The sequence below is a fragment of the Elephantulus edwardii genome, unplaced genomic scaffold (assembly GCF_000299155.1).
Source record: "Elephantulus edwardii isolate Elephantulus edwardi_28Jun2011 unplaced genomic scaffold, EleEdw1.0 scaffold00017, whole genome shotgun sequence".
Classification (NCBI taxonomy): domain Eukaryota; kingdom Metazoa; phylum Chordata; class Mammalia; order Macroscelidea; family Macroscelididae; genus Elephantulus; species Elephantulus edwardii.
The window spans coordinates 27,228,881-27,239,796 of NW_006399767.1; the positions used below are offsets into that span (position 1 = coordinate 27,228,881).

Sequence of the window (10,916 nt, forward strand, 5' to 3'; positions counted from 1 at the left end):
TTAGAGAGGTCCCTAACAGCAGACTTTCCCATCGCAATACGTCTTTTAATTTCCTGGCTGCTGGTGCCAAGAATGTTGATTGTGGAGCCAAGCAGAAAACCCTATAGGAAAAATGATAGCGTCTATATACCCAGTTACCCATTGATAACAGTGGTTTCACTTTTAAAACTAAAATAGCAACATTAGTATGTTACTATTAGCAAAACTCTAGACTTTATTTGGATTTCGTTAGTTTTTTTAGTAATGCTCTCTATTTTTGAAACCAGTCTCACAGCACCACATTACATTTAGTTGTCGTTATCTCCCTAATAAATGTCTGTAGCAGTTTCTTAGCTTCTCTTGGTTTTCATAACCCTAGGATCTTGAGCAATATTGGCAAGTGCCCCATAAAATGTCCACTAATGTTAGATGTTTTACTTAAAAGACTGATGTTTTGAGTGTGAGAAACATCACAGACTAAGTGCCCTATGGGAGATGGGGAGTACCTAAGAGTAACATATAATCATCGTCATTTTAACCTTGATTACTTGTTTAACTAATGTGCTTAACAGCTTTCTCTACTGTAAAATTACTGTTTTCCCTTTCCTTCCTGTATGTATTCTTTGGATCTAAATCATGACATTGAGGTCACATTAACACTGAGGAGGTAGGAAGAGAAAGGATGGAATTAAGATCTACCTCCTGAAAGGGGGTCATAGATTGTTTAGAATTTTTCTCTAGGAATATGTCACCTCTGCCATTTTTATAACTGTAGACTAATGTGTAATTTTATACTTTTGGTTATAATTCAGTGCTACTTGTCTGTTTTTGCTGAGATTGTTCATGCTTGACCATATGGAGTTCTTAGGCATTGGCTTCTGTGTTTGGAGTTTTGAGCATTTCCTTCCTTTGACATTAGAAAGTACACATACTTATCTTGTGTTTTCCCTGTCCTAGTCTTAGAATCAGCTATTTTTTTTAAAAAAACTCTTGCTTCTTAAGTTGTTTGTTGTTGATTGCCTTTGAGTCAAGCACAACTCATAGCAACCCTATGAACAAAGGCCTGAAGCCCCTCTACAACTATTTACATTAATCAAAGTTCATAGTTTCTGGAGACATGTTGTTTAGGAAGTGGATGCCACTCTTGCTTCCAAAACTGTCTTAAACTGGGAGCTCCCTCAAGCACTGTCCACTATGGGTAACCGTTAACAGCATTTGATACCCCAATGGCACAAGGTTCAGCATCACAGCAACCCCAGGTTACCTAAGTGCAGCATATTGATATCTTTATATTGGAAATGATATTTAATCAAACCCCTGGCTGGTCTCCTTACTGTTGTTGCTGTGTACTGTTGAGTTATAATTGACCTATACTGACTTTTTGGCGGGTTTTCAGAGGTATTTAATCACATGGGAGGAGATTGCCTATCCTTTTCCCGCGGAGCAGCTGGTGGCCTCGAACGACATGCCTTCAGGATTGCAGTGCAGCTTCTTGCCACTATGCCACCAGAGCTCCCTATACTTGTTACAGCTACTACTAATTACCATTGAGTTGGAGCTGACTCACAGCTACACTCCGTCTTGTTTTTGGGAGGCTGTAAATCACACAGGCGAAGAATGTCCATCTTTATGGATTTAAATTATTCAAGTCATATGTCAATATGTGCTCATATTTAAACAAGGGCTAGCATACAGACATGCCTACATACATACATAAAATTACTGAGCTTTACCTGGTGGCCTAGTCTGTAGGGAGCTGTGCTGCTAACCCAAAGACTGCACTTGTCTGGTGGTCTGAGTCTACCAGTGACTCTGAGAAGAAAGATTGTAACTGTTTTACATTCTCGCTTTAGTTAGTTATTATACTATATTGTTGCAAAATTAAGTTTATCCTTACTTAGAAGAACTGGTAGCCTAGTGGCAAGAAGCTGCACGGTAATCCTGAAGACTGGTGTTCGAGTCCACCAGCTGGTCCACAGGAGAAGGATCAGCAGTCTCCTCTCGTGTGATACTGCCTCTGAAAACCCACCAGGGGGTCAGCTATTGGTCAGTTCCAGTTTTACAGTACTCAACAACAGTAAGATTCTGTCATCTGTAAAAGGGCAAATTGAATAAGAGATCTACAGAACTCTAGATCCAAAAATCTCTGGCTTCAGTACTTTTAAGGAATCCCTAAAAGACCAGATATTTCTAAGGTCAAGTTTTCCCATCTGTTTACTAAGTCCTAACTGTGAGTGTGGCACTATTTTTTGGCTACTTTTCTGTAACATCCTTTGGTATATTCTTGTTGCTGATATTGTCGATCATATGTCTGTGAGTAAACATGCTATGGACTGGGAAATGAGGATGACTTAACTATAACTTTGTAGGAGCCCTGGTGAAGTCCGTAATGTGTGATTCTGCCAGATCTACCTCTTTAAGATGTTATTGTTGTGTTCCATACAGTCAGAACAGATCCATAGCTGACCCTCCAGTGGGTTTTCAGAGGCATTATATCACAGAGAAGGAGATCTCCTATCTTTGTCCTGCTGAGCAGCTAGCAGATTCAAACTGCGTGCTTTTGGATTGGCAGCGCAACTCCTTACCACTAGGCTGCCAGAACTCCCTTATTTCAATTTACAGCCTGGGAAACTTGATGGAGGATGTATATGAGTTTCAATTTACTTGAAAGGAGTGAGTTGAGTAACTGTAACTTTAATTTGCTGAATATTTGGTCCCAAGTTCCTATTGTGTAGAATTAAAAAAGCTACAATAGAGCTTAGAATGTTCTGTCACCACTTAGTCTGACCTGACCTTGGATTCATCACTTACACACCCTGAATGCTCAGATCATTTATCCAGAAAATGAAGCATTTGTATTAGAGGCCACTTAAGATCCAGTTGTGATTTTTTTTTTAATTACAGATGGTAAAATTATCTGGCCTAAAGTTCATTCTTTTTTCTCCTCCCCATTTTGATTTCACCTTTTTCCTTCTTAAAAGAATTATTTCTTCCGGTGTCCACTAAGCGCAGCAGCTTCTGTGCCGGACCCATTGCCTTGGGTGGTGCCTCGGTTTTCTTTCGCCGAGCACCAGGGCAGTGTTTGGAACGGAGCCTTCATGTTTACAGTTTACGGGGAGGGCGAATCCAATAAACTATCTTTCCTACCAAAAAGAAAAAAAAAGAATTCTTTCTTCCAAGATGGCACTGATTTACCTCTTAAGAAATTAAAGATCATTCTTATCTCAAGAAACAAAGCATTCTGTTAAGAGGTATTATTGAGTTAGCGGAGACAGTAGCATGTAGAAGACATACTTTATTGTTCATAATGATTTAGCCTCATAACTTAAGAACAAGAGTGTTTATTATTGATGTTTATAAATCAGTGGCTTTTTCCTTTCATAATTATTGGATAGAGCCTGTGAACAGAACACAGCAATAGTTAGGTACAGTCAAAAAAGGAGTGAGGTAGCTTAAAACTCAAATAAGCTCAGTTATAATAAGGAAGCTTTATTTTCAAAGGGGCAGGAAGTGTGCTTGCCATCAGTCTCATTTACTAGCACGTTTTGGAAGATTGTGCATTTAATATCCTAAGCTAAGAGAATGAAGCGTATGATGTACAGCTGAGTATATTAAATGTTGTACTTAGGATTTTGGAAAACAGAGTTGGAAGACAAGTTGTAATACATGTACTTTAAAGCAGATCATATCCAATTGAGAAAAATTGAACAGTGAAAGAATACAGCCATTGTTTAGAAAGCTAGGAGAGAATGAATGCGAGATGACCTCTCTCAAGCTACCTGCCTTTGGATTGTTCTTTCCCATATCAACTAGGTGTTAGTTGATTGAGTTAGAACCTTGAGTTCAAAATCCTCTGACCAGCACTCATGGCACTGCCCTAGATTTCTAAATTAAGACACATGCTGCCTACCCTCGCTTATAATGTTAAAATTAACAGATTGAACTTCTGTAGTACTTGTTCAAATACAGATCGACTACGACTTTAATGATAAATGTGTCTCAAGTTAGACAGTATAGTGCTTGCTGACTCTACAAGTGAACAGCAGAGGTCACTGCATCCCCACTTATACTGATTTAGAGCTGTTTGACTATGACATTTAATACTGTTCCTCTTCTAGAAGTACAGAACCCAAATTAAACATTTAGAAATGCAGCACAGGTTTGTTTTTCTCTTTTTCTAGATAGCTACCTGTTTATATTTATTTGCCTTTTCCTTTCAGCCTTTGAGCAGTTTTTACCTGAAATATATTTTATATTTCTTTCCAGCAAAATTTATATACTTCAAAGCTTCTTGGCCTCTCTGTACTTTACTTTTTAAAAAGCTACCAGCAGGAAAGTAGTTGCCACTATTCTCTGAAGTAGGTGCTGAACATCACAGAAAACGGATTCTTCATTTTTCAATAGTTCTATATTAACAGCTTTGGCATTTGAGAAATTCAAGAACAGGATTTTGACAAAATGTGATATGGTGCATCTTTTTTAAAAAATAAACTGTAGATATAGACGTAGTTTTAAATATAAACAAGTAGGGTTTCTTTTTATAATTTTGAGAAAAATTTAGTATTAATTTGGATTAATTAGAAACTCTGAGGCCCACTACGTTCTTGGTATATTTGATCCCATAGATGATAATAGCCAGAGGGATATATGTCCCTGTTCGCTTGTATTAGTCCTGGTTTACACCTATTGTGCTGATAAAACTGGCTTCCTCTTTCATTATCTGTTGTCTTGGTTTGGACAACATATGGACACTCTAAATTGCAAAAAAAAGGTAGAGAGATACTGAAACATTATAATTCTACTAATTATAAGCTGCTTTTTGGAAACTGAAAAATTAAACCAGCTCTGTATTTGCTGAGTTTTAAACTTACAAAGTAATTTAAAAGTTAAAAAACACAAAAATACAATGGTAATTATGGCCCTAATAGCTTTTAAGTTTTTGTATATTAAGCATATTAGTCCTCTGAAATGATGATTTCAAAATATGGTTGTGCATTAGAATCCACTGGTAAATGTTTTACAAGCAGAGTTTCCTTGAAGGCATGATTAGCATTGACCTGAGCTGCATTTCTCTTTCAGATGTCATCTGGGTGATTCTGAGTGTGGAGGTGGGTGGACTTTTAGGAGTAACGCAGCAGCTGTCATCTTTTGAAACGGAGTTCAACACGCAGCCACATCGCAAGGTAGAAGGAAACTTCAACCCGTTTGCCTCTCCCCAAAAGAACCGACAATCAGATGAAAACAACCTAAAAGACCCTGGGGGTTCCGAGTTCGACTCGATCAGCAAAAACACATGGGCTCCTGCTCCTGACCAAACTGAGCAAGATCAGAATAGACTCTCACAGAACTCTGTAAATCTATCCCCCAGCAGTCACTCAAACAACTTATCAGTAGTGACTTACAGTAAGGTAGGTGCCCTCGGAGAAGAGGAGAAGGGGTAGGTGGTGGGCACTGGGATTTGTGATACCCCTTCATGGCACATCTTAAAAGCCTAGAATTTCACACCTCAAGGAGGTTCTTTAAGACTGCTTAGCTTTCCAACGGCATTAACACAAAAACCTACCCCTTCTCCCCTCCCCCAAATTTTCATGTCCTGTAGATGTTGCTTCATTTATATTTATATTTATAATTTACTCCTGTCTCTCTGCTCTGGTTTGGGGTTGAAAGAAGAAAGTTCTTCCTTACCTTTAGTATTTTAAAATAATTCAAAATATCACCTGTCATGTTCACAGTGTAAATAGGTACTAATCTAAAGTAACAACATATCCTTAGAATTTGTTTCTGCTTTGATTTGTTTGAGTTTTTTGTTTGTTTGTTTTGGGTGACATAGTGGTGGTTTTCTTTGATTTTGAGGGGTGGGGTGGAAGGACAAACTCAATTCTAAATATATCATTGGGCTTTTATTTTATTTACCCTGTTTGCATGTCTCCTTGGTGATATAATTTTAGTCTGTTATAGCCATAGCCATCAGCCTCCTCACTCACAATTCAGAGATGGTCCAAGTGATATTTTTTCACATATGAAAAATAAATGAGAGAATTCTTTGTTTATTTAGCTAACCATGATTTTAAATACTCTTGATTATTGTGAGACCCTGTTCTTAGTTGTTTGCCTTCTTGGTTTGTTTTTCTGTGCTGGATTGATTAACAGGGTCTTCCACACTCTCAGGTGATAGAGATTGGTGGTGGCGGCTGCTTCTGTTGGTTGAAATAAAGTTTTGTTGCTGAGAGCTTCTTGTTTTAAGTGGTTATGTGGCGGGGTCCTCTGAACGTCCCTGTTCCACCTTCTTTGATTAATCATACTGTGACATTAGACCCATTATCACATAGACCATTAAGCCTGCCCTTGCTTCATGTTGGCGTTCACCACTAAATTTTAAAAATAAAGTTGATGTTTATTTAAGGTGCAAGTTGCTCTGTTGTGAAATGGTGTTTTTTTTTTACCAGTGGGGTATGAGTGTGTGTTTAGAGAGAGTCTAGCTCAAGAGGCAAAATAAGAAACCTGGTGATTGAATCCTGTTTCTCTACATGGTCTAGCAAGAGAGACATCATTCAGTAGTAGTTTAATAAAGGATTGAGTGAGTGAGTAAGTGAATGAGTGAGTGAGTGATTGGCTCATCTTTAGAAAGAATTTTTGCAGAGTTGGGTTGGTTTTATAGGCTACAAGAGGAGTTAATTGGCAAGGCAGTAAATAACCTGTTTTTGATGAAAAGATTTTACCATCCTAACACACTAATAAAATTTTTCTTTGAGCTCTTATTTCTTCTCCCCCCCCCAGATTTAATCTTTCAGCATATAATTATTCCAAGTGATAAGATAACCAGACCCTAGGCTGTGCCAGCTGTCTGTTAGAATGTAAACTTGAGGTTATTGAATTTAATAGGAAGGTGAAAGTTGGCAAAACCAGTTGTTCAGTACTTTTGTATAATAGAAGTCCCTTCACCCAGCTGTGAGCTTCCTGACTTGAGCCCGTCATTGTAGAGTTGGAAGAAGGGTGGTTCCTGGCTGGGGAGTGATAATTCGTCTCTGCCAGCTATGCCCTGAGTTCTACAAGGTGCTGCTGCTTTTGGAAGGGATGGGTTTAGAAGAGGCTGTTGAGATATTTCTTGAAGTTGTGACGTTTTCATGGCTCTTCAGTCATTCAGAAATAGCATTTATGAGATAATTTGGCTATATTGCATCAACATGTGAATCTTGGATCCGAAAGAGAAACTGAAGGCTTTCTTTTATCATAATCTAAACTGAATCTGACTCAGAAAACACTTTGACAAGCATCCAGCAAGTTTTCTGACCGAAACATCAGCTTTAAGATTTGAGAAATTTTATAAAAAGGTTATAGAAAGTCATCAGTAAGTACATGTCTGTACCTATTTAAGAGAAATTACATCATATAGTAGGAGACTCAAGAGGGAATAAAACATGTGTTCCATACCCACTATGAGATTATATTCCAGTAGAGGAGATGAAGCATGTATAAACTAATTAGAAATTCCATTAAAATGGAGTATATAGTGTTAATCAGTGAGCTTGGTGATGAAAGTGTATGATTTTTAACTAGCAGTGCAGAATGGATTGGGGAAGGCTGAGAAGAAATAGAGATAGCATTGTTAAAAGAACTTTTCAGAAGCTAGATAAGATTTGGGAATACAGGAAGGGCAATTACTGGACACCAGTAAGCGTTAAGGACAGAATAACTAAGACACATATAATCAGGAGATTAATTCACCTAAATTATGTTCTGTGAGAAATAGGAAATGAAAATGCTAGATAGTTTTAGTGGTTTGTTTGGGGTTTTTTTTTTCATTACCTGTATGTTGTTATTGTGTACTATAGAGTCAGAACTGACCCATAGCTGACACTCCAGTGGGTTTTAAGAGGCAGTTAATCACATGGGAGGATACTGCCCATCCTGCTCCTATGACCTCTAACCACATGCCTTTGGGATTGCAGTGCAATGTCTTGTCACTAGGCCATCAGAGCTCCCAATGCAGATGTTGTTGTTGATATGTGCTTGTGACTCATAGCAACCCTATTTACAACAGCCTTAAACCCTGTTCTATCTTGTGCCAGTCACACTGCCTCTGACACACCCATCCCAATTACCCCAGTCACTGAATCAATCCACCTCATAGAGGGTCTTCCCCTCATGCGTCCCTCCACCCTCCCAAGCATGATGTCCCTCTCTAAGGACCGATCCCTCCTTATAACATGTCCAAAGTATGTCAGACAAAGCCACAGAATCCTTGTCTCCAAGGAGCCTCCCAGTTTAACCCTCTCCAGGATGAATCAGCGCCACAGCTCAAAGGTGTCAGTCAGTTCTCCTATCCTCCCTAGTCATTGTCCAACTCTCTGATGCATAACAAGTGATTGCAAAGCCCATGGCCTGTATCAGATGCACCTTAGTCCCTAGAGTGGCACCATTGCTCTTCAGTACTTTGGAGAGGTCCCTAACAACAGACTTTACCATCACAATACATCTTTTTTTTTTTACAATGCATCTTTTAATTCCAGTACAGATAGTTTTGAAAAATAATTCGTGCTGTGTTTAAATGTATACCAGTAGATATATGAAATCTTTGCTAAAGGTGAGACTTTTAAAGCATCAGTAATTTAAAACAGTTATATTTGGCTTGAGAATATATCATTTATTTTTAAAGATGGGCATGCTAGAAGTTGTGAAGTGTTCTAAATAAAGTGGTAGGATCAGGTATATACCAGAGTTGTGTTTTTTTAACTCTTAGTATGTGCCAGGCATGCTGCTAAGTACTTAACACATATCATTCTCAATTTTGGATGTTGTTGTTGTTGTTATGTGCCATCGAGTCGTTTGCAACTCATAGCAATCCTATGTACAACAGCCCTAAACTCCGCTCTGTCCTGTGCCAATCGCACTGTCTCTGACACTCCCATCCCAATTATCCCAGTCACTGAATCAGTCCACCTCATAGAGGGCCTTCCTCTCCTGCGCTGTTCCTCCACCCTCCCAAGCATGATGTCCCTCTCCAAGGACCGGTCTCTCCTCACAACATGTCCAAAGTATGTTAGACGGAGCCTCAGAATCCTTGCCTCCAAGGAGCCACCCGATTCAACCCTTTCCAGGACAAATCTGTTTGTTTTCCTAGCAGTCCATGGTATTCTCAATACTCTTCTCCAGCACCACAGCTCACAGGCATCAATTCTCCTTCTATCTTCCTTGGTCATTGTCCAACTCTCTGATGCATAACAAGTGATTGGGAAGACCAAAGCCTGTATCAGACGCACCTTAGTCTCCAGAGAGACACCATTGCTCTTCAGTACTTTGGGGAGGTCCCTAACAGCAGACTTTCCCATGGCAATGCGCCTTTTCATTTCCTGGCTGCTGGTGCCAAGACTGTTGACTGTGGAGCCAAGCAAACTAAAGCTGTGTACAATCTCAATCTCTTCACCATCCATCCTGATGCTGCCAGTTGGTCCAGTGGTGAGAATCTTTGTCTTCTTGACATTGAGCCTCAATCCATATTGTAGGCTGCAGTCCTTGACACTCTGCAGCAGGCGCTTCAGGTCCTCTTCAGTTTCAACAAGCAGGGTAGTGTCATCCACATAATGCAGATTGTTGATAAATCGTCCACCAGTCTTGACCCCACATTTCTCCTCAATTTTGGATAAGGAAGCAAAAACTGAGGGGCTAGGAAACTTGTTCATAATTACTGAGAGGTGGAATTGGAAATCAAATCCAGATGTTACATTACTAAAAGATATTTCCTGATGTGTGAATCTGAGATCTCCCTAAATACCTCCTGGTGAGCTGGAGACCCAGTTGATAATTAAGGGAAAACATGGCTAATACTATCATGATGCAAAAGAGACAGAAAGAAGTGATTATAGTGTAAACTAAATATTGTTGGTAGCATCTTCCTTTTTATGAACTTCCTGTTTGCTGAGTCTTTAAAGTGGTAACGACTACCTGGGTGGTAAGAATAAAACATATTTTTGTACCTCTTGCTGTCGGGTGCCTTTCAAGTGTGAATTGACTCATAGTGACCCTATAAACCACAAATCTGAGCCCTGTTTTATCCTGTGCCATCCTCATCATCTCCAACACACATGAGCCCATTGATTCCCTCACAGGGTCAGTTCATCTAGCTGAGGGTCTTCCTCTCTTTCACTGACCCTCTACCTTTCCAAGCATGATGTCCCTTTGCAAGGAATAGTCACTCCTGGAAACACACCCAGAGTGTGTGAGACAGAGCTGCTTCATCCTTGCATCTAAGGAACATTCTGGCTGCACTTTTCTCCAAGACGTATCTGGTTTATTTTTGGCTGTCCATTCAGTACTCTTTTCCACCACCACAAGTCAGAGTCATCTTTTCTTCTTTGTCCACCTCTCAAGAGAAATAGCAAGTGATTTAGAAGACCATGGCCTAAAACAAACAAACAAAAAAATGGCCTGAATTAGAGGTACCTTAGTCTTCAGACTAACACATTGCCCGTCAATACTTTGGAGATGTCCCTGACAGCAGACTTGCGCAGTGCAATATATATCCTGATTTCCTCACTGATGATACCAAGTGTGTTTGTTGATTGTGGATCCAAGTAAGATAAAATCATTGACAATTTCAGTCTTCTCCATCTATCATGATGTTACATGATACTCCTCCCCGGGGGGAGGATTTTGTCTTCTTGATGTTGAGGTGCAATCTGTACTGAAGGCTGTAGTCCTTGATCCTCCATGTTGTTGTTATGTGCCATCGGGTCGCTTGCAACTCACAGCAACCCTATATACAAGAGCTCTATACATTCTTCTATCCTGTGCCAACCTAGCTATCTCAGATGCACTTATTCCCACCTCTCCAGTCACAGAATCGATCCATCTCATCAAAGGTCTTCCTCTCCTTCGCCGCCCCTCCACTCTGCCAAATATGATGTCCCTCTCCAAGGACCAGTCCCTCCTTGCAACAT

At 39.6% G+C, this 10,916-nt stretch overlaps 1 protein-coding gene across 2 annotated transcripts in view; it reads left to right on the forward strand.

Annotated features, from left to right (window-relative positions):
• LOC102852439 (chromosome unknown open reading frame, human C6orf106) overlaps positions 1-10,916 on the forward strand; it is a 111,862-nt gene that overhangs the window by 82,438 nt on the left and 18,508 nt on the right. For both annotated transcript variants that reach the window (XM_006882065.1, XM_006882064.1), the window contains one exon: positions 5,059-5,387. In XM_006882065.1, the coding sequence (XP_006882127.1) occupies positions 5,059-5,387 (329 nt within the window). The remainder of the gene's footprint in view (positions 1-5,058; positions 5,388-10,916) is intronic.